Genomic DNA, 21,027 nt, shown 5'->3' with positions numbered 1-21,027 from the left:
GGCAGGAGAACCTCTGCGATATCTTGCATCCTTTTTTTTTTTTCAAGCACTACCTGTTAGAAATAGCCTGGCTAGGTAGCTCAGTGGCTAAGATGCTGAGTTTGTCAATGTGAAAGGTCGGCAGTTTGGCGGTTCGAATCCCTAGTATAGGTCTCCTGCATGAGCAGGGGGTTGGACTAGATGACCTCCAAGGTCCCTTCCAACTCTGTTACCGTTACTGAAACGTGTACTTCCCTTGACATCTGAAGTTGAGGGGGTAGGAGGAGGAGGAGAAAAGGAAAAAGGAAGGAGGAGAAGAGGAAGAAGGGAAGGAAGGAAGGAAGGAAGGATTGTTCTGTCCAACATTCTTAAACTTTTCCTATTTGCCTTGAAGTTCATTAAGCTCCTCTTCAGATGGGATGCCGCCAGGGGGGTCTCATGGCCCAACCAAACCCAAGCCTCACTCCAGACCCATAAGCCACAGCCAACACAGAGGTTGTGGGGAGTGGTGGATAGCAGCTGATGGGGGGCACCCACCCATTTCCTTCTTTAAAACCAAACTCCAAGCACAGGATACCTGGTTGAACATGCTTCTTTTTATTACAGCTTTAAATATATATTAATCTTTTCTGTAAGAAAATGGTCTTCGCCCAAGGAAAACCCGCCTCGCCTCGGAGCCGAGGGAGTCAATGAAGTCCGTTCCTGAGAGAGGAAATACGATCCGTGCATTATCCCGGTTGTGCTTTTAAATAACTATGCGGAGGGGCAGACTTTAAACCACCATCAGGGGTTTTTTTTGGGGGGGGGTGGCTTCCTAGGCTGAGGAGGGGGCTCAAATTCCAGTACAGATGGAAACCTACAATAGGTTTTAGATGTTTCTCGGGCCATGGAAGCCCCGGCAAAAGTCCCAGTAGTTTGAGAAAAATATTTATTTAAAATAAATAATTTTTAATTTCATGTAGTTCTGCTAAAAGATGCGTGGGAGCTTTTTGTGGGTGCCTGTGCTGGAAATGCAAAGCAACATGCTTTAAAGTAGTGCTTTTAAACCGTGGGAACTTGAAGATGTGTGGACTGCAACTCCCAGAATTCCCCAGCCAGCATTGAGGCAAACGGCTCTCTTTTTTAGCCTGTTTTCTCCATGATCTCTGTAGCCTCAAAGGTCTGTGCTTGGGGCCAGCCCCCACCCACCCTTGGCAGATGCCCCCCCCCGATCACCCACCCCCTTGGACTCCCCACATGCATCTTCTCCATGACCTTCAGCTACGAAGGAGACCTCCGGAGAGCATCCCCCGTTTCCCAAAGAGCCAGACCTGGATTTGAAAGACCGGAGGATCTCTCCGTTCCTGTTTTCCAAAGAAGGATGCTCCCATCCAGGTGGTGCTGCTGTGGCTCATTAACCACACCACCAGGAGCAAAAAGGCCCAGCATCCACAGCCAGCCAATGGGGGGTTTTCTCCCTGGCAAGCGGACAGCACAATAAAACACGGACAGTCAGTCTAGCTAGCAGACAAGAAAGGGGAATATTTATAGCTCAGGGGTGAATTGGGGGGCCCTGGGTGCTCTCTCGTCTCTTGCAGACATTTCATGACCCAACTAGGTAACATCATCAGTGCAAATGGGACCAATGTTCACCACAGGGGACTAAAAACAGACCGGAGGGCAGCTTTTCTTATTTTGCCTGTTTGAACTTCCAAGGCAATACTTTGTTCGTGCAGGTCACATTTGGGGAGGGGTGAAAAGCCTCCCCATTACGCAGGAGTGGGAGGGCAGCCAAGGTCGCCTTGCACGCCTGGCCTTGTTGTATTTTGGGCTCTCGCACCTTGCAAGGAAGGTGGCTGCGCATCAACTCTAAGCCTGATTTAATTATCCTCCCTCACTGGATTATCTGTGCATCCAGCTGGCGAAGGTTGTATGCTTTAGAGGGGGTCATGGTGGGGCTCCCGGTGCCCCAGAATCCAGCAATGGCCACCCGACCAGCAGGGCTGAGAGTGGGGGACCATGGGCACCTCCTAAATCCAGGGCATCGCAGTGACCCTGTCAAGTATTGGCAAGCCATTGGCACATGTGTCATATAGACACCAGTGGAGGCAGAGAGTGTCTCCACCCCTATGTGGAAAGGAGGGGCTTACCTTGAGTATAAAACCCCCTCCAACCTTTTCCACCTCGCTCTCTCCATCTCTCTTTGTTCCTCATGAGACTTGATCTCTGTTGTACATAGTTAATATGGTTTATCATATGAATAAATACGTTTAAGACATTTATTTATGCATCTGCCTCTGAACTCTTCTATGCTCCTGGGTGTTTCTACGATCCCAATTCCACAGACGCTCTGCTTGGAAGCCCCCTCCTCAGCATCCCACTGGACGGTCCAAAACACTCTGCAACCCACACACAGCAATTCCCACCAAATGTGTTCACACGTGCATGAATCACCCAGAGTACAATTGAGTCCATCACTGGAGGTTTTCAAGAAGAGATTGGACGGCCATTTGTCTGGAATCGTAGAAGGTCTCCTGCTTGAGCAGGGGGTTGGACTAGAAGACCTCCAAGGTCCCTTCCAACTCCAGTATTCTGTACCTTCTGCTGATTCAGAATCTGGTCGAGAGAGGTGGGTGTGTGGGGGGGAAAGAACACCCTCAAAATAGCAGCAAGCAGGATCTCAAAGTTAACCCACCCCAGGCAGTCCTCAGCTAGGACCCCTCCCATGGATATTGGCTTTCTCATCCAAGGATCCGAAGACCCCCGAGCCCATCCCAGCCTTTAAGCAATGCCCAGGACCCCCCATGCCCTCAACGCCAGGCAGCAAATCTCTGAACTAGGGAAACAGGAGCCCCTTGGACCAGGAGGAAGCAGGGTCCACCTGGCTCTCCACCCCTTGGGCACCAGCACCGTCCGATGGCCAACTGGGCAGGGCAGGCTGGACCAAATGGACGGTTTCCTCCTTGTCTTTGGACAACCAAAGACCATGCCCCCTCGCCCGCCTTCAGTGCCACCCAGACTGAGGCTCCTGGTTCTCCCACGGGTTCTTTTCTATTCACTTCCATTCAGGTTCGTTTCCAAGCCCTCTTAGGGTACAGAATAAGGTGACGTCTTCGCCTGACTTGGCACTTCCATCTCTCTCTCTCTGAAGGTTATTTTTAATAAGCTGGCAAGCGAGGCTCTCAGGCCGGCGAGGGACCTGGCAAGGCCATGCCTGGCACCTGCCTGGGCGACCCACCACCACCAGCAGCCCGAGACGCCTATTTTTAGTCCCTCCCTGCCTGAGCCTCTTAGCTGTCCGAGGGAAGGGAACGAAATGTGCTGGGCGTAAATTCCTCCCAGCTCAACCTGGGATAAAGAATTGGGCTACCTGCTCAGCCACCTCTCCAGGAGACAAGCATGGCAGCCCAGCCACAGAAAGTGAGGAGTGGAGGGAATCTTCTCTTTTCTTTTCCTTCTTCCCTCCCTCCCGAAGAACAACTTTGGAAAGAACCTTGGAGGTTTTCTAGTCCCAGCCCTTGCCCAAGCAGGAGACCCCAGACCATTTCAGACAAGTGATGGACCAATCTCTTCTTAAAAACCTCCCAAATCCACCCACCCTCCCATCTCCTTCCTTCCTTCCTAGCACTGATGACGTTACTTAGTTGGGTCATGAAATGTCTGCAAGAAAACCACCAAGCTCAGAGAGCACCAAGGATCTCACAGTCTTCCTCCTCCTCCCCCTATTTTTTTCCTAGCCAAATAGTCCCCCCTCCCCCAACCATTTCTGCCCATTTGCCTTTCCTGGCAGAGGTGAGGGGGGGGGACAGAATGAGGCCTCTCCACGACTCCAGACTTGGATCAGTCACCAACAGATCCTGGAACTGGGCAGAAGCAGAGACAGGCCCTAGCAACAGCCAGAGAGAAATTGGGGGGGGGGGTTGATCCGTTTTCCCTGATGGGGGGGGGTTGTGGGGGCAGTCAAAGAGCAGAATGAGCCACAAGGAGAGGATTCCTTCATGCATCATTTTGCGTGCTGTGTTTTTGGGGGGCACTCCAGGTTCTATTCAGAATAAAATACAGACATTTACTATCAGGTCAGCCTCGATTTGATAAAGCTGGCCAAACTTTCAGAGCAGGACACCACCAGTAAAGCTCCTTCCCCCCCTTATCTTTTCAGCCTCTGCTTTTACAGCCAAAGCACATCAGCTCCCTCCCCGGGGGTGTGTGGGGGTGGCAACTTCCAGAACTCGGTGGCACAGAGTCCCCCCCCCCACATTTTTATTTGGGCTTCCTGCAGCACAAGGCTGCTGCCCAGTGGAGAGGAACGCTGACCACGTCTCCAAATGCACCTGAAGGTTGCCTGAAACCGTCTGAAGATTGAATTGTCATAACTGGACTAATTTTTAGTTGCAGAGAGTTGCACCCCTCAGGTGACCCTGGCAGCACAGAGAAACCCCCAAGTGGCCTCAACGACCCTCTAAAACAGTGTTTCTCAACCTTGGTAGCTTGAAGATGGGTGGACTTCAACTCCCAGAATCCCCCAGCCAGCAGCGCTGGCTGGGGGATTCTGGGAGTTGAAGTCCACCCATCTTCAAGCTTCCAAGGTTGAGAAACACTGCTCTAAAAAGGATGCCAATGACCAGCTATCTGCAAGGAGTATCAATCTTTCCCTTCCCCACCATCCAGTCAGAGCTGAAGAAGCTTCTTGGGTGAGAAGTGAAAGGTCTTCAAAGAAAAACCAGAAAGTCCAGTTGCCTCTTGGAAAAAAAGCAGCTTCAGGATAGCTTCAGAGACGTTTTGCTGCCCATCCAGGCAGTTTCCTCCGTCAGAGCCAGGTGGGTAGCCAGAGAGTTGTTAAGAGTGGACCAGCTCCTGCCACACCAACCTCTGGGGGTCCTTCCCCCAAATGCATTGAAAAACGTCCATGGAGGCTCTCAATCATCCAGGCAAAGACCTCTGAAGGTTGTTGGAAGGTCTAAAAATCAGTTGAGTTGCAACATTTCAATCTTCGGGCAACCTTCATGCGATTCTGATTCAGAATCAGAAACAGGATAGAGCTGGAAGGGACCTTGGAGGTCTTCTAGTCCAGCCCCCTGCTCAAGCAGGAGAACCTACACCATTTCAGACAAATGGTTCTCCAATCTCTTCTTAAAAACCTCCAGTGATGGAGCACCCACAACTTCTGGTGGCAAGCTGTTCCACTGGTTAATTGTCCTCACCGTCAGGAAGTTTCTCCTTAATTCCAGGTTGCTTCTCTCTCTGGTTAGTTTCCATGCATTGCCCTTCCTTCCTTCCTCCCTCACAGAATCCTAAGAGTTGGAAGGGACCTTGGAGGTCTTCTAGTCCAACCCCCTGCTCAAGCAGGAGAACCGATATCATTTTCAGACAAATGGTTGTCCAATCTCTTCTTTACAATTTCCAGTGTTGGAGCAACCACCACTTCTGGAGGCAGGTTGTTCCACTGGTTAATTGTCCTCACTGTCAGGAAGTTTCTCCTTAATTCCAGGTTGCTTCTCTCTCTGGTTAGTTTCCATGCATTGCCCTTCCTTCCTTCCTCCCTCACAGAATCCTAAGAGTTGGAAGGGACCTTAGAGGTCTTCTAGTCCAGCCCCCTGCTCAAGCAAGAGACCCTAGACCAGGGGTGTCAAACTCATAGCCTGTGGCCCAGATGCATCACACGTTGGCCATGCCCACACCCGGTTGAGCGAAGGAGGAAAAAGTCGCGATATGTCACGTGACAACACCATGACGACCCAAGTTTGACACCCGTGCCCTAGACCCTTCCAGACACCTCTTCTTAAAAACCTGCAGGGATGGAGCAGCCACCACCTCTGGAGGGAGGCCGTTCCACCAGTTAACTGCAATTGTCAGGAAATTAGTCCCAGGTTGCTTCTCTCCTCCATCAGTTTCCATCCACGGCTTCTTGTCCTGCCTTCAGGGGCTTTGGAGAATAAGTGGAGCCCCTCCTCTTTCTGGCAGCCCCTCAAATATTGGAAGACGGCTATCGTATCACCTGTCGTCGTCCTCCTTTTCTCTAGACCGGCCAAACCCAAATCCTGCCGCCGTTCTTCCCAGGCTTTGGTCATCTCTGCCTGGATGACGGAGAATCTTTGTGGCCATTTCCAAAAGTTCCAGTTGACCCACAGCCAGGCTGTAACTTTGACCCCACAGAAGCCGGACACAGCGTCCCCCAAATATTGACAAGTCCCCCTTGCGAGAGGCTACCTGATCTTTGAGGTGGGGGTGGGGGGGCTTCCTTTGCCCAACTGGGGGTTTCTTAGTGGCCCCCCCCACAGAAGAAAGTGGCAGCTTCTCAGCTGGTGCCACACGCCCCAAGGGGCCCTTCCCCTCCTCACATCCCCCTCCCCAATTCACAGGTTGCCTCTGTCTAAGAACGAAGCTCGGCTTTTACGGGTGAGGCACCCATGCAGATTGTGTCGGATGTAACACAACCACAAGTGTCGATCACGGGTCTCTGCAGGAGATGGAGAAAGTCACACTTGGATGGTGCGATCATACTTGGGTGGCGACCACCAAATGGACTTTAAGTCACACCCGGCAAACACCCATCACAACACACTCCGGAACAATCACACTCCGAACGCAACACCCACAGGACACAAACTAAAGCTCCCGCAAACCCCCCGCCCCTGGTGAAGCAGCTCTTTCAGGAACCCAGAGGGGCAGTGAAGGGCTGCTCCCCCCCCGCCCACTTTGGAAACCCTTCCCCAAATGCAAGACAAGAGGGGCTTAGGGAGGTGAACCATGCCTCTTTCTCTACAAAAAGAGCCCCCCAGGCCTCCCCAGGAATGAGAGGAAGCAGAGCCTGTTCCTTTCCGAAGATGGATGCCCACAGAGCATTTTGGGGGTCCTCGGGGGTTTTGGGGGAGGAAAAGTCCAATGACGAGGGTTGGAGAAAGCATGTCTTCTATTCACCCACCACCACATCAAACATGGTTTCAGGAGCCCTTTTGCAGCAGCAGCAGAAGCCCCCTCCCCTTTTCCCACCGAGACGGCAAAGGGGGCCCACCAGGAGAGACCCTCCCAATAGAGTCTTTGGCTGCCCCCACCCCTGGAGGACTGAGCCAAAAACAGCAACCAAAACAAATGGGTCTGGGGTCTTTGCCCATGGACATTCGGAGCTGGGAACGAGGGGGGGGGCTGTGTCATTCCGGAGTTCCCACGATTCCTGCTGATCTTCTTGGGTGGGGGAGGGGGGAGTAGAATTTCTACCAAAATGATCCCCCCCAAGCACGAGAGGGGGTTCGAGGAAGACCCTTCCCCTACAATAGGGAGACAAGGAGCTACTGGGAGCGCCTCAATGCCTGGCAGCTACGGAGGGAGGGGTCACGGTCTCCCCCACTTCCCCAAGGCAGGGGATGAGGGGCGCTGCCTCCAAAGTCCGGGGGGGGCATCATGGGGGAGGGAGAGCTTCAGCTAGTCAGTCTCAGAGGCCGGATCCACGCAGAGTCCAATCCGGCTGCCCGTCTTGCAGCCGGCCGGCGAGTCGAGGCTCCCGGACCCCCATCGGGAGGGGAAGGGGGGGTCAGGGCCCCCCACTGTAGGAGTAGTCGGCCTTGTTGTGCATCACCAGCTTGTTGTCCACAAAGTAGAAACTGTCCGACTGCGTCTCGTAGGGGTGAAGGATCATCTCCTGGACTGGGAGAGAAGCCGGGAGGGGGGAGGTCAGCCGTGGCCGGCCTGCTTGGCCGGAGGCAGCCCAAACCCCAAGCACCCCCACCCTAGCCCCACCCCCACCCCCCACCCCCGCTTACTGAGGTCCTCGGAGAGCTGGGGGAACTCGTAGATGTGCTCGCAGGAGTTCTTGCTGGTGGGGATGCAGAAGCCGAACTGGAAGTCGAAACTCTTGAGCAGCTGGTCCCGGAAATAGTGCCTCTCGATCATGCGGAAGTTGCTGATGGGCTTCTCCCCCACGGTGAACTCCACCCTGCGGTGGGAGGGAGGGGGAGAGGAAGGAAGGAAGGAAAAAGAAAAAGAACAGGAGAAAGAAAGAGAGAGAGAGAGAGAGAGAGGGAGGGAGGGAGGGAGGGAGGGAGGAAGGAAGGAAGGAAGGAAGGAAGGAAGGAAGGAAGGAAGGAAGGAAGGAAGGAAGGAAGGAAAGAGAGTGAGAGAGGAGGGAAAGAGAGAGAAAGAGACAGAGGGAGGGAAAGAGGGAGGGAGGGAAAGAGAAATGATATTACAAAAGAAAGAAAGAGGGTGGAAGGGAAGGAAGGGAGGAAAGAAAAAGAGAAGGAAGGAAGGAAGGAAGGAAGAAAAGAGAGTGAGAGAGGAGGGAAAGAGAGAGAAAGAGACAGAGGGAGGGAGGGAAAGAGAAATGATATTACAAAAGAAAGAAAGAGGGTGGAAGGGAAGGAAAGAAAAAGAGAAGGAAGGAAGGAAGGAAGGAAAAGAGAGAGAGGGAGGGAGGGAGAGAGAGAGAGAGAGAGAAGAAGAGCAAGGATCTTATTTCAGCTGGGATTACTTCCCACAGTTGCCCTATTTTGCACATCCCATCCTAAGGGCTCAGACCAGATCGAACAGCCTGCAAGTGGGAACAATCCCTGGCAGAGCTTTGCTGCACGACACTCGCACTCAGAGCTGCGATTGGGCCCCGTCAGGAATCGTGCTGGGACCAGGGGGCAAGGGAAGGTCTATACGGCACTCAGGGAAATTCTCAGCAATTCCTCCGAAATGTTGCCAGCCAGCTAAACAGAATCCTTTGAGCAGAAAACAGGGCCAACACATGGAGGGTGCACCGATCCTGTCTGGGAATGATGGGAACTGTAGTCCAATACTCCTGGAAAGCACTGGGACCGAAAAGTTGTGGGTTCCCCATCCCCATCCGAGGTTTTCAAGAAGAAACTGGACAGCCATTTGTCTGGACTGGTCTAGGGTCTCCTGCTTGAGCAGGGGGTTGGACTAGATGACCTCTGAGGTCCCTTCCAAGTGTGCAGTGGTGAAAGACCGGCCTGGGGCGGGTGGAATAGAGCAAGACCATCCCTTTCACGTCCAGAATGCTTCTCTGCAGTAACGGCCCAGCACTTACGTGGCTCCCACCTGCCGCAACCGTAGAAACGCCGGGGTGAACTGGTACCGCACAAACCGTCCGGCGTTGGGGTCGCCCTCCTTCTTTTCGCTGCGCTCACGTTCTGGGAGGAGACAAGACAGCACCCCAGTTGCCCCGTGGCTGGATGGTGCCTAAACCCTGCATTTCCACCCGTCCTGACCCTTGAGCCCCTTACGGATCTCGCCCAACTGATCTGCACACACACGTCTGCAACATGCGATGCCCTGGCATGACGGGACTGGCACGCCTTCTTTGTGGCACCAGGGATGAAGCCCAGCAGGGTAGAATGAGGGCCTAAGACAGGGCTGTATAACCTTGTGGCACTTTAAGACTCGTGGACTTCAACTCCCAGAATTCCCCAGCCAGCTGACTGAGGAATTCTGGGAGTTGAAGTCCCCGAGTCTTAAAGTGCCACAAGGTTATCATAGTCCTGGCCTAAGAGAAGCTGCAAACACCTAAGGGTGGCACAGCCCTGCCAACCCCGGGCCCTGATGGGGCAGAGAAGACCCCCCCCCCAGGAACCAGGATCAGTCGTTCCAGCTACAAAAGTTGGGGTCCAAGTGCAAAATTATTTCTTCTGTCTATCGTATTTGACCCACTCCATTTTATTTGACAAAAAGAAAATCAGCAAGGAAAATAATGCTCATTTCCCCACCCAAAATAGAGTCTCTAAAATAATTCTCCTATCTGGACAGTGCAAGTAATCCTCGATTTACAATCCGTTTAGTGTCTGTTTGAAAAAAGCAACTTCGGATCATTTTTCACACTTATGACCACTGCAGCAACTCCAGGTCACATGATCAAAATTCAGACACTTGGCAACTGGCATGTACTTATGACGGTTGCAGTGTCCCCGGGTCACGTGATCCATCTTTTGTGACCTCCTGATCCAAATCAATGGGGGAAGCCAGACTCCCTTAATGACCGTGTTACCAGTTTAACAACTGCAGTGATTCACTTGACAGTGGTGGCAAGAAATGTTGCAACCTGGGGCAAAACTCACTTAACAACCGTCTCACTTAGCAATGGAAACTTTGACCTCCATTGTTGTCGTAAGTCGAGGACGACCTGTAATTCCTCCTACACAAAGTGAAGGAAGTCACCGGCTCAGCCAGCTGGCTCCAAAGCGGCCGGAATGGCAACTCTAATTGCGTTGTTGTGTGTCTGGTTTCAGCCCTTCTCCTTTAAAAAATTGGAAAGTTTCAAAACATTGCTGAGTCTCTGGAGAAGGGTGGCATATAAATCGAATCAATCAATCAATCAATCAATAAGAAGAACAGCGGTGCAGGAGATCCTCCACTTACAACCATCGTTTAGCGACCATTCAAAATTGCAACCGCACTAAAAAAAAATGTGGCTTATAGCCAGTCCTCAGACTTACAACTGTCATAGCATTCCCCCCGTCACGTGATCAAAATTTGGTTGCTTGGCAACTGGCATGTACTTATGACAGTTGCACTGTCTCTGGGTCACGTGATCGTCCTTTGCGTCCCTTCCGTGCTGGCTTCCGACAAGCCAAGGGGAGAAGCTGGATTTGCTTAATGACCCTTCGACTCACTTAACAACAGCACAAGTTCTAGTCCCAATTCCGGTTGTAATTTGAGGATTTCCTGTGTTGTGGCTTTGGCTCTAATTTGAAATAGGTCTGGCAGGAGAACGAAAATGGTCGCCGTCAAAAGAAGGGGAGGGGGAGAGAAAGGGGAGCAGGAAGAGGATCTCTCACCTGAAGCGGGGGGCTTGGTGATCTCAAAAAGCACCGTGCCGGATTCCATATCCCGGATCTTAAACCGGGTGAAATCGATCTTGTAAACGTTCTCCTCCGGGGTGCACAGGTAATCTGCAGGAGGAAAAATATCACCATTCAAAATTCCAACAGCACGGAAAAGAAATGACCGGTCCTCGCACTTATGACTGTTCCAGCATCCTCCCAGGCATGTGAGCAAAATTCGGGCGCTTGGCAACTGGCAGGCCATTTACAAGGGTTGCAGCGTTTTACACCTGGTCAGGAAAAGCCAAAATACAAGTCCAGATTAGGCGAGACCTGGCTCAAAAACAGTAACTGGGAGAGGGACCTTGGAGTCCTAGCAGAAAATCACTTAAATGTGAGCCAGCCGTGCGCGACAGCAGCCAAAAAAGCGAATACAATCCTTGGTTGTATAAACAGAGGCATAGAATCAAGATCAGGTGAAGTATTAGCACCGCTTTATAAATCCTTGGTAAGGCCACACCTGGAATCCTGCAAATAATTTTGTCACCACGTTACAAAGAAGATGTTGAGACTTTGGAAAAAGTTCAGAGAAGAGCAAGAGACTAAAACATACAAAGGAAGGTTGCAGGAACTGGGGATGTCTAATTTAATGAAAAGAAGGACCAGGGGAGACATGATAGCAGTGTTCCAGTATCTCAGGGGCTGCCCCAAAGAAGAGGGAGTCAAGCTATTCTCCCAAAGCACCTGAAGGCAGGACAAGAGGCAACGGGTGGAAACTAATCAAGGAGAGAAGCAACCTGGAGTTAAGGAGGAATTTCCCGACAGAACAATTAAACCAGTGGAACAACTTGCCACTAGAAGTTGTGGTTGCTCCAACACTGGAAGTTTCCAAGGAGAGCCACTTGTCTCAAATTGTGTAGGGTCTCTTGCCTGAACACGGGGTTGGACTAGAGGACCTCTGGGTCCCTTCCAGCTTTAGGGATTGCTTCGGGGGCTGCTTCAGAGCCTCCACACTCCACAAGCGAGGGGATGCATGCCCTCACACTCTGTGCCCGCATCTGCAGGGGGGGATGTCAGAAGAGGGGCTGCCCGCTCTGGAGCGGCTGGGAGAACCCCAAAATCCCAGCCCAGTTTAAATACACAGACCTGGTTAGGGCTCCCTCTTTGTGGCGCCGATGCCCCTCTGGCTGGGCACTCTGGCTGCCAACCGGCTGCTGGTGCCATGGTCTGGCCCTTCTCACCCACTCCCATGGCAACCATCTTCCCCTCCCTTGGCAGCAGAGTCGCCATAGCAACCATGTGGAGCAATGCCCAGAGGGGCCAGAGGGGAGAGCTGCTCAGGTGCCAGGCAGGGCTTCCCAAACCTTTAGCCTCTCCCTGGCACCCCAGGAAACCCTGAGCCATCCCCCAGGAGCAGCCCTGGGATCTCCCCCCCCCCCGGGCTCTTCCAGCTGAGGCTGAAACAGGGAAGGAGCCCCGTGGGCTGTTGAGGGGGGGCTGCCATGGGGCACCCGTGGCCCCTCACCAAGGTCCCCAGAGGCAGATTCCCCACTGGGGCTTCCAGGGTGCACAGCTGGGAATGGACAGGCTGGAGAATGAGAAGGAGAAGGAGGAGAGCCCCCAGGCCCCACATCTGGCAGGCGCAGGTGTCATTCAGGGTGGGCTTCTCCATGTCAGTTGGGCAGAAGTACGAGAGGGAGGGTGGGAGGCAGGGAGGGAGGAGAAGAGAGGACAGGAAGAAGGGCGGAAGGAGGGGAGGAAGAGGAAGGAGAAGAGGGGAGGAAGGAAGGACAGGAGGAAGGAGGGGAGGAAGGAAGGAAGGACGGAAGGGAAGGACGGAGGAAGTAGAAGAGGGGAGGGAGGAAGGACAGGAGGGAGAGCGGAAGGATGGAAGGACGCAAGGAAGGGAGAGAAGGAGGAAGGGAGGGAGGAGGGAAGGAAGGAAGGAAGGAAGAAGAGGGGAGGAATGGAGGGAGGGAGGGGGGAAGGAAGGAGGGAGGGAGGAGAAGAGGGGAGGGAGGAAGAGCAGGGAGGGAGGAAGAAAGGAAGGGAGGAGAAAAGGGGAGGGAGGGAGGAAGAAAGGAAGGGAGGAGAAAAGGGGAGGGAGGAAGGAAGGAGGAAGGAAGGAAAAGAGGGGAGAACTGTAGGGAGGGAGGGAGAAAGGGAGGAGAAAAGGGGAGGGAGAAGGAACGATGGGAGGACGAGGGGGAAGAGAGGAGAAAAGGGAAGGAAGGAAGAGGAGGGAGGGAGGAGAAAAGGAAGAAGGAAGGAAGGGGGAGGGAGGGAGGGAGAGAGGAAAAGGGGGGAGGAAGGGAGGACTGGAGGGAGGGAGAAAAGGGGAGGGAGGATGGATGGGGGATGGGAGGGAGGAGAAGAGGGGAGGACTGGAAGGAGGGAGGAAGGGAGGGGCAAAGTGGAGGGAGGGAGGGAGGGAGGAAGAGGGGGAGGATGGGAGGACGGGAGGGAGGGAGGAATGATGGGGGGATGGAAGGGAGGAAGGAAGGATGGAGAAGGGGAGAGGACAAGAGGGTGGGAGGGAGGGAGGGTGAAGGGGAGGGAGGGAGGAAGGGGAGGGAGGAAGAGGGGGGAGGGAGGAAGGATTGGAGGGAGGGAGAGGGGAAGGAAAGGAGGAGAAAATGGGAGGGAGAGAGGAAGAAAGGAAGGGAGGAGAAAGGGGGAGGGAGGAAGGGGAGGGAGGAAAAGGGGAAGGAAGGAAGGACTGGAAGGAGGGAGGAAGGATGGGGGGACGTGAGGGAGGGAGGAGAAGAAGGGAGGACTGGAAGGAGGGAGGGAGAAGGGAAGGGAGGAGAAAAGGGGAGGAAGAGAGGAAGAGAGAAGAAGGACTGGAGGGAGGAGAAAAGGGGAGGGAGGAAGGGAGAGGGGAAGAAAGGGAGGAATGGGGAAGAGGTGAGGGGGGGTTGAGGGTTAGAACCCTTCCATCCAGCTGGATCCCCCGCCTGTGTCCTGCTCAGCCCCCTCCTCCCTGCAACCAGAACGTCCAGTGAGCGGCCTCAGAAACCAACTGGGTCCTTCGGGGCAGAGCCAGAGGGGTGGGGGGCATATTTTCAGCCCCCTCCCCAAGAACGGAGAGCCGGGGTCTTTTGCAAGCCGGAAGAGGAAGCGAGGCCGCAGCCCAGGACTGAGCCAGTTGCAGGCCCTCAACAGCTCCAACCGCCTGGGAGGAAGAGAAACCTGCCCTGCAGGGCATCTCCCCATGGATCTGGGCGCCTAGTGGGCCGCACCCACCCCGAGCTGCCACTGCCCAGGTGAGCAGCTGAGCCCCCCACGCAGACGGGCAGCCTGATGTAACAGAGAGGCCCCCAGAACTGCCTAATCCAGCCCCCATCCAGACTGCGGAACGTCTAGTAAAAGAGCAGGCCAAAGACCCCCCCCCAATTTCTAGGGAGCCCCCAGGCCACGAAAGGCTGCCCTGGTGCCCAGGAGTGACTCCAGCACCCCCAATCTGCTCAGGGGCCGGAGTTGGCTTGACCGGCTGAGCCCCTTTGATTTGTTGCTTGAGACACTCGCTGGGGGCCAGCCCAGGGCCCTTTTGGGACCCAGAAAGATCTCCCCTCCCCCAGGAATCCTGAAGACCATCCGCAAGATGGTCTCAAGGGCCGCAAGAGGCCTCTGAGGTCACCTAGTCCACCTTCAAGTTTAAGCAGCTTAGGATTTTGCAACCGTGGTCACTTTAAGACCCGTGGACTTCAACTCCCAGAATTCCCCCAACTGGGGGAATTCTGGGAGTTGAAGTCCACAAGTCTTAAAAGTAGCCCAGGATTTGGAACTCTGACTTAGGGGGATTTGGACACATTCCTTGGACCCATTCAGCCAAGGGGAGCTCACCTGCCCTCAAGATCTGACGTCCTGCCTGTCGACACAGAGAAAGACAAAGCAGATGCTGATCTCCTTTGGTGCGACACCCTCTTAGTTCATCTCTCTCCCCTTGGTCCCCTTTCCTCAAGCTCCCCTCTCTCTTTTCAGCACTTCGTCCCTGGTTATCCTGGATCCTTCTGCCCTTCTCCAGGTGCTCCTCCGGACATAGGATTTGGGGGGGGGGTGTCTGTCCAAAGCAAAACCAAACAGAGCCACAATTTTGATCTGTAGACATTGGAAGGAGACCCCTGTGTGTTAGTCTATGGCCGGGGTCTCCAAACGTGGCCCCTTTAAGACTTGTGAACTTCAACTCCCAGCATTCCCTAGTCAGCATTGAAGTCCACAAGTCTTAAAGGGGCCACGTTTGGAGAGCCCTGGTGTACAGGAAGAAGAAAAATCACCTTTTCTAGATAACTAATTTTATTAAAAAGTTAATACAATAAATAGAAGAAATGTAACGACGTTCGTTAGCCGGGAAAGGTGCTCCTGACTTGGAAATTGTTCTTCTGCTGAGGGAACTAAACTGCCTTTTCCTCTTTCTTCAGGTTTCTGTGTGTTGCCACGGCTAAGACCCCCCCCCCCACAAAGCCATCTCCCACCACCCAGGAGCACAGAAACACAAACAGCTCTGAAACTTTCCTTTTATTTTTATTTATTCGGTAGTATCCCGTCTTTATTATTTTTATAAATAATAATTTATAAAAGGCGGCAAAAACACACCTAATGCTATTTCTTCCTCCTATTTTCCTACGACAACCACCTTTTGAGGTGGGTTGGGCTGGATATGAGGGATTGGCCCAAAGTCCCCCAGCCAGCTTTTGTGCTTAAGGCAGGATTAGAACTCACCGTCTCCTGGTGATTGGCCCAAAGCCACCCAGCCTGCTTTCATGGCTAAGGCGGGACTAGAACTCATGGTCTCCTACTTTCTAGCCTTAACCACTAGACCAAACTGTCTTTATTTTATCCTTACCATCCTTCAGAGAGCCTTGAAGGTGACCCCTCCCCATAGCCAAAGCAGCAAAAGAGAATGTTTGCAGGAATTGGGAATGTCTTTGAAATTCAAATTCAATAAATAATAATAATAAATAATAATAATGTCTAGTTTACTGAAAAGAAGGACCAGGGGAGACATGATAGCAGTCTTCCAACATTTGAGAGGTTTCCAAAAGAAAGAAGGGGTCCACCTGTCCTCCAGAGCCCCTGAAGGCAGGACAAGAAGCAACGGATGGAAACTAATCAAGAAGAGAAGCAACCTGGAACTAAGGAGAAACTTCCTGACATAATTAACCAGTGGAACAACTTGCCACCAGACGTTGTGGGTGCTCCAACACTGGAAGTTGTTAAGAAAAGACTGGACAACCATTGGCTGAAATGATCTACGGTCTCCTGCTTGAGCAGGGGTTGGACTAGAAGACCTCTAAGGTCCCTTCCAACTTTGTTATTCTTAACAGAAGCTCCTCTGCCCAGGCCGAGGGTGGGCCTGGTGCCAATTCACACAGCCTGCCTCAACCCTCCTCATCTCCCTGACACCCGCCAACCACCACCTGGGTTGCAAGCACGAAAGGAAGGGGCACCTCCAGCTGGTTGCGAAACCTCCTCCGAGCAGCGTCCCACCAGCTGCCTCCCTCTTCTGAGGCTGCGAGTCATTTCCTCTGCCGAAGCCACAAAACCTCTCCTGAAACTTGCAAGGGGTCTGGGAGGGTGGGCGAGGACCTTGCTTGCACCCAGGAAATAGGGAAGGGCAGGCCAAACGAAATCTCAATGCAATTCAAAATACAGACTAACAGAGTCGGAAGGGGCCCCGGAGGTCTTCTAGTCCAACCCTTTGCTCAAGCAGTACACCCTATAGAAGGGGTGTCGAACTTTGGAACTTTAAGACTTGTGAACTTCAACTCCCAGAATTCCCCAGCCAGCTGGGGAATTGTGGGAGTTGAAGTCCACAAGTCTTAAAGTTCCCAAGATCGGACATCCTTACTCTATACTGTTCCAGAAAAATGGTGGTACGAGAAGTTTCAACTTCAGTTGTGTGAATAAGATCACCATTTGGAGGGGCAACTCTGCGTCCCAGGCCAGAATTTTAACCTTTAAATTTAATTCGGTCACAATTTCCGCCGTTTGCACATCTTCGGCTCAAAAAGCGACTTGGGAAGAGACCTTTTCTCAGTTCCAACCAGCAGCAGAGAAATTGTGCAAAACTAAGAAATGCCTCACAGCTATTTCTGCTTCAAGACAGACGTCATTTCCGGACAGAGCAGATCGAAAGTGGCTTTGTTCTGAACAAATAAATTTCATAGTTTTAAAAAATTAAACGGAGTAACAAGGGGAAAATCATTCAACAGAGACCCAACCTAGAATTAAGGAGAAATATTCTGACAGTGAGAACAATTAACCCGTGGAACTGCTTGCCTCCAGAAATTGTGGGTGCTCCATCACTGGAGGCTTTTAAGAAGAGACTGGACAAGCATTTGTCTGAAATGGGATGGGGTCTCCTGCTTGAGCAGGAGGTTGGACTAGAGGACCTCCAAGGTCCCTTCCAGCTCTGTTATTCTGTTATTAGTGTGCACAACAGAATAATCCCAAAACCACCACAAAGAAATACACAATAAGGAGACAGGCCAGCTTAGAACTGAATTCTTTGCCCTCCACTGGCCCCTCTTGGCAGCTGCTGGCTCCAGAAGATGCCCCCCTGCCCAGGCCCTGGTCAGTGCCCCCACCTCAGGAAGAGAAGATGACGTCCTACCTCAAAGGGATTTGGGTAAGATAAGTTCATTAGCAGGGCTCAGAGACGAGGACAAGGGCTTCAAATAGACAGCTGATCTGTCAAGGAAAAACAGCCAGGCGGGGTAACAGGAGCAGCCTCAGTGCCACCCGCCCTTCCAGAAATTCAGGGGGCATCAGCTTTGGTTGCCCACCTACCCACCCAGGAACCAGGCCACGCATGCTGGAAAGTGTGCACCCCCAACAAGCCATCTTTTCAATTCACACATTCCGGCTGGCTTCTACAGCAGACCTGGGTGGTTTTACACACACACCCCTCCAGGCCATCTCCGGCCCTTTGGCTGCCCCTATCAGGCCCACCTGTACAGGTAGTCCTCGACTTACAACAGTCCATTTTGTGACCGTTCAAAGTTACAACGGCACTGAAAAAAGGGACTTATGACCGTTTTTCACACTTACGACCATTGCAGCATCTGCATGGTCCCGTGCTTAAAATTCAGACGCTTGGCAACTGACTCGTAGTTATGATGGTTGCAGTGTTCCAGGGTTATGTGACCCTCTTTTGCGACCTTCTGACCAGCAACGTCAGTGGAGAAGCCGGATTCACTGCAATTAACAATTGCAGTGACTCACTTAACAACCCTGGCAAGAGTAGTCAAAAATGGGACAAAACAAATGTTTCACTTAGGAACATACATTTTGGGCTCCGTTGTGGTCGTAAGTCGAGGACTACCTGCATTGCTTTTACTTTGCAGGTAGCTGCCCAATTGACGTAGGTGTGATGATGCATGCCGACACACCTTCACAGCCCTCCACAACCATCCCAACTTCTCAAGTGACCCTTTGGGGAAATTAATTGCCCATCCCCGTCCCGGGATGGCACAGCCACGGAGGCCTTCAGACACCAAACGGGTCCCGCCAGCATGGTGACCTGAAGTAAATGACACAAATTGTCATCTGTGTCAGAGCGGAACAAGTGACGTCATTTCCTCCCCCAAGGGGAAAGGAAACCAAGGACAGAGAGCTGCTTGCACAGAATGAAGAAAGAAAAAAAACGAATATTCTGATTTTAGGTGGCAGGTGAGAATTTACCGTCAGGGTGCCTCACACGTGCTTCCGACTCTTCTCTGACAGTGTGTGTGTGTTTCTCCCCACAATTATTCTACAGTAATGTTTCCCAACCTTGGCAGCTTTAAGAGGGGTGGACTTCCACTCCCAGAATTCTCCAGCCGGTATGATTTAAGATGAATGGACTTCAAACTCAGCATGCTGGCTGGGGAATTCTGGGAGTGGAAGTCCACGCATCTTAAAGCTGTTCAAGTTGAAAAACACCCAGGGACCCTCATGAAGTCTCCAAGACTGCTGATGAACTGGCTTAATTTGGGGGCAAAATGACGCAACCCGGTGCCCGCTGGGTGTCCTTTGGGGCCAGGGCCCTCCAGCATCTTCCGGAAAGGCCTTTGCAACCAGGCGGGATTAAGGATTGGCTGAGATCTTTTAGGATGATTCTAAAGACGAGGCTCACCACTAAATAAGATGCTCTTTTGCTCCCTGATCCACCCCTCCCCCAGCCCCCAGTAATCTTGGCTGATCGGACTGACCTCAAGGCACAGGAAAGCTGCGCAGGGAGGGGCACCTGCTGCTTCAGGGGCAGCAGCAAGGGGGAGGGGGTTAAGCCAGGGCCATGCCAGGGCTTGGAGGGCAGAGATGCCAGGCTCAGGGAAGGTCTCCATACCAGCGGCAGCAACAACTTGGCAGCCCTCTTTCCACCCAAGAGGGTGCATCTCTTGGAGCTGGAGGGGGCCCTTCTTCAGCAGCCTTTCCCTAGGGAGAACGCAGGGGTGTGGGGGGCTGATGGGGGAGATGGTCCCCACCTGTGGATTCTCCTTTTTTGAAACTGGGTCAATCTTTGCATTGGAGGAGGGGGGGTGTCCCATGGGCCGCCTTGACCCAACACAAAGAGTTATTCTCTGAGTTCACACAAAGCCCGAATCGCAGCTTAATCCTGGTTAAGACTAAGGCGCTTAGCAAGGGGTCAAGGCAGCCCAAGAGCACTTGGGAAGAGGAGGCCTGGGGTGGGTAGGGGGCTGCAGGGCTGGGGCTCGCACCTTTGCCGCCAGCCTCTGCCCGGGCTCCAAAGAGGAACCGGCCCGGCACCTCCAAAGACCCTCGGAGACGCCCAAAACGCTGCGCTTCCCCTCGGCCGCTCCACGCCGGACAGCAGCCCGCAGGAGCCTCTTCCGCGGGGGCCGGTTGGCAAGCTGCCCCCCTCGCCCTCCGGCCGAACTGCAGCGTCCCCTCCCCGGGCAGGCCAGCCCCTCCGCTCCCCGGGAGCCACTTCTGGCTGCGGCCAAGGGCTGGCGGGGCGTCCGCTTTGCCCCGGCCGCCCCCCGACTCACCCGAGGTGATCTTGCCCAGCCCCAGCACGTCCTCCGGGCTGATGGCCGCCTTGCGCAGCAGCTCGTCCTCGCTGCACAGGCCGGCGGCGGTGGCGGCGCCCGCTCCGGCTGCCCCGTTGGCCGCTGCGCTGCCGCCCTTCTTCACCTTCATGGCCCCGCCGGAGGTGCCGCTGCCGGTGCTGATGCTGCAGCCGCCGAGACTGGAGCCGCTGGAGCTGCGCGCACCCCGCCGCCGCTCCTCCTCCCTGCCCGGCCAGGCCCGGCCGCGCGCCCTAAGCCCTGGGCGGCTGCAAGTCCCCCGGCCCGGCTCCGCCCCGGAGGGAGGACCAGGGCGCCCCGGAGCACGTGCAGAGCGCCGCCCCCCGGCTCGCCAGCTGAGACCGGGCGGGGAGCGGCCACGCCCACCGGCTCTGCTCGCCCAGGGAAGGAGGGACAGGGCGGCACCTGGGCATGTGCAGAGGGCTCGGCTGGCGGGAGGCCGGGGCTCCTTGCCAACTCCCAGGTAGACTGGTCCGCGTGCCGGAGGCCGGCCTGCCTGCGATGGGTCTCCCTTTGCTAAGGCGGCCCGCTTCTTTGGGGCCAGTCCAGGGCTTGTTGCATCAACCACCTTGACTTCAAACACACTAGCCCAGAGGTGTCCAACCTTAAAGACCTGTGGACTTCAATTCCCAGAATTCCCCAGCCAGCTGGGAGTTGAAGTCCACAGCCTCAACATTGCCAAGGTTGGATCCCCAATCTAGACTGTAAACCTCAGTTTGCAAATCCTCATTTCTGGATCCAGGTTACCCTAACACAGAATTTCTCAACCTTGGCAGTTTGAAGACGTGTGGACTTCAACTCCCAGAATTCCCCAGCGTCTTCAAACTGCCAAGGTTGAGAAACTCTGCTCTAACGTGATGTAAGCGGGACCATCTTTGACGAGCTGCCAAATGCCATTCAACAGCAAAAAGGCTTCCGGATGCCCGTTGCACCTGGAAAGCCCCGTGTGGCAAGGGGTCAAGCTGTTTGTGGCAGCACCACTGCCGCTCCACAGATATGGCCAGGAGATCCCGCTCTGGGCCCCTTCCATCAAGCAACGCCATTAAGTGGGGCCCTAGAATGGGGTCCTCTCTGTTGGCAGCACCAAGAGATGCAGGTGCCCTCAATCGGTGGTCATGGAAGTCCTGGGCTGTTTCCCAGCCCAGTTCAGGCTGTTTCTGAACTTTGGGTGCAAGTTCCGGCGAGGTCAGCCTGCAATGCTATTTTATGAATTGGGTGTATCGTTTCTCCATTGTTGGGCTAGGAGATGGGAGCCACACTGTTTTTCCAGGAATGATTAA

General features: G+C 53.7%; 1 protein-coding gene across 1 annotated transcript; it reads right to left on the bottom strand.

Moving 5' to 3' along the window:
* Window positions 1-6,850: 6,850 nt before the first annotated feature.
* On the bottom strand, window positions 6,851-20,040 carry UNC119 (unc-119 lipid binding chaperone). The gene is made up of 5 exons (XM_034424504.2): window positions 19,709-20,040; window positions 10,731-10,844; window positions 8,987-9,089; window positions 7,716-7,888; window positions 6,851-7,599 (listed from the first exon to the last, which is right to left on the bottom strand). The coding sequence occupies exons 1-5, from the start codon at window positions 19,857-19,859 to the stop codon at window positions 7,487-7,489; spliced, it is 654 nt and encodes a 217-aa protein (XP_034280395.2). The 5' UTR covers window positions 19,860-20,040; the 3' UTR covers window positions 6,851-7,486.
* Between the last annotated feature and the right edge of the window lie 987 nt (window positions 20,041-21,027).

Source organism: Pantherophis guttatus, chromosome 1 (assembly GCF_059756535.1).
Source record: "Pantherophis guttatus breed Tessera chromosome 1, ASM5975653v1, whole genome shotgun sequence".
Taxonomy (NCBI): domain Eukaryota; kingdom Metazoa; phylum Chordata; class Lepidosauria; order Squamata; family Colubridae; genus Pantherophis; species Pantherophis guttatus.
The sequence above is the reverse complement of the archived record's forward strand: the minus strand, read 5'-3'. Positions and strand labels throughout refer to the sequence as shown.

What these genes read in the sequence shown, in the direction of transcription:
- UNC119 (XM_034424504.2), bottom strand. Translation starts at nt 19,859, where the DNA reads ATGAAGGTGAAGAAGGGCGGCAGCGCAGCGGCCAACGGGGCAGCCGGA. An exon ending in CACCAAGCCCCCCGCTTCAG is followed by an intron (nt 9,090 to 10,730) that starts GTGAGAGATCCT and finishes GTCTCCTCCCAG; the next exon opens with AACGTGAGCGCAGCGAAAAG. An exon ending in CCAGCTCTCCGAGGACCTCA is followed by an intron (nt 7,600 to 7,715) that starts GTAAGCGGGGGT and finishes CTTCTCTCCCAG; the next exon opens with TCCAGGAGATGATCCTTCAC.